General features: G+C 59.5%; 1 protein-coding gene across 1 annotated transcript in view; it reads left to right on the top strand.

The window, feature by feature from the left end:
* LAMA5 (laminin, alpha 5) overlaps window positions 1-2,037 on the top strand; it is a 66,118-nt gene that overhangs the window by 6,211 nt on the left and 57,870 nt on the right. The window contains exon 4 of the mRNA XM_010841913.1: window positions 1,171-1,174. Coding sequence (XP_010840215.1) covers window positions 1,171-1,174 — 4 coding nt within the window. The remainder of the gene's footprint in view (window positions 1-1,170; window positions 1,175-2,037) is intronic.

Raw genomic sequence — 2,037 nt, 5'->3', positions numbered from 1 at the left:
TGGGAGGTGCCCCATTGAGGGAGGTACCTGGGCCTGGGGTCCGAAGAGCAACCTCACTTCTGAACCAGCCCCTCCCTTTGCCCTCTGGATTTGATTGGCTCTCCAGGGAGGTCCGGGCCCCCTCCTCAGGGGTTCCTAGGGCCCCCCCAACTCAGCCCACCACTCCCCTGGGGCTGGGGTGGGAGATTTGTGGCTGAGGGTTGCTCCTCAAGCCCAGGGCTGGGTCAGGGGGGCGTCTGGTGAGCCATGGTGGGAGAGATATCGTGCAAGGATGCCAACATGGGGGCTATCTCAGACGGCAGCTCCTTCCTCTCAGCAGGCCCTGCCTCTCCTTCCAGCTCACAGACCCTGGGCTGGGAAGGGGTCCCCAGAGTACAGCAGTGGGCTTCTTCTGGGGAACCAGAGGCCCAAGTCGTAGGGTCCTGCACAGGCTAGAAGGACCTGTGACAGGGTAAACCCAAGAGGCTGCCCTTCATGTGGTGGGCACTCCCTAGGCACCTCCTCTTCACCAGGCCTGGGGATATGGCAAGAAGGACAGGCAAGACATAGGTGTGATTGAACTGAATATGAGAAAGCAGGGCAGGTGCATACCTGTCTGACCCACTAGGGGCCCAAGAGAGCAGACGAAGGGGCAGGGTCTCTGTTGTGTCCTGGGTGGAGGGAATAAGGCCAAAGTTCCACGAGATAGAGGGGTTGGGAAGGCTGGAGGCTCAGCCTGACTGCCCAGACAGGCAGCGCATAGCTGGGAGGCTCCTTGGGGCCTGGGGGCTGCAGTGAGGGGTCTGGCTTTTATCCTAAGATAAACAAAAGCCAGTATGAAAAAAAAAAAAAAGCCAGTATGGCTTGGGAGGAGGGAGACAGGATGAGGCGCGAGTGCCAGCCAGGGGCCCAGCCCAGCAGGCAGCCGGCACCCATAGCTGTGATCATAAAGGTTCCAGTCCATAAGGTGACTGGTCTGATTCCTCCAGCTTGTGGCATCCTTCACAAAGCCTGGTGCCCCTATGTCAGCAGGGTGGGGGCTCCCCTACACTCATCTGGAGACACTGAGGCCACAGGAGGGGATGTACAAGCCAAACCCCGGACTCTGGACTCCTGCCTGATCCAGGCTGTCTGCTCATGGACAGCACACTGACCAGCCTATGTGGAGTCACAAAGCCTCACATTTCTGAGCATCCTGGATGTGTGTGCCTTCTAGAAAGCCAGGCCTGCCCATCTAGGACACCAGTCCGGAAGGAGGTGAGCTGAGTGGGAGACAGGAGCTTTGGGGAACTTCTGTGTAGAGCCCTGGACCTGGGGGCTGGCCAGCCCAGCCCATGGCACTGGGCACATGTGAGCCTGTCTGGACCCCCTCCGAGGTACAAATTGCCCACCAGGATGCCCGAGGGTCTGGCCTTCATGGGCACTCTGGGGACTGTGGCCTGTAGGCTGGGCACAGAGCAGGCAGAGGTGGACCCTCCAGAGCTCCAGGGACAGAATGCTCCTGGAGGAAGGCCCTTGGCTGGGCAGCACAGGGGTCAAAACCATCTGCTCCTTGCTGGGGTCAACCCAAAGCCTGGTGGCCTCAGAGGTTTCCCAGAGCCCATGCCCTGGAGGCCTGGGGGAGCCCGAAGGCGGCCCAGCTGGGGTCACAGGCAGGAGACACCAGTCCATCAGGGGCATCCAGGGACCTGTCCCCGGGCCCTCCTCAGCTGGGAATGAGGGGACTCCAGCCCGGCCCCACCCTTCTGGTGCCCTTTCAGGTCATCTGGCCTGTCCTCTGCCCTCCCAGTGGACTGTGCCAGCCCACGGCCAGGGAGGGCTCTGGACTGAGCAATGGCCCAGAGGCCAGGGAGCTCTCTCAGCCCCAGACCTGCTGGCTTTACAACCCTTTACAACCTCCTAATGATGACAATATGTGAACCGTGAACTTCCTGATGTTCAAGCTGGTTTTACAAAAGGCAGAGGAACCAGAGATCAAATTGCCAACATCCGCTGGATCATGGAAAAAGCAAGAGAGTTCCAGAAAAACATCTATTTCTGCTTTATTGACTATGCCAA

Source organism: Bison bison, unplaced genomic scaffold (assembly GCF_000754665.1).
Source record: "Bison bison bison isolate TAMUID 2011002044 unplaced genomic scaffold, Bison_UMD1.0 scf7180017864167, whole genome shotgun sequence".
Taxonomy (NCBI): Eukaryota; Metazoa; Chordata; class Mammalia; order Artiodactyla; family Bovidae; genus Bison; species Bison bison.
This window is presented reverse-complemented; position numbering and strand designations above follow the sequence as displayed.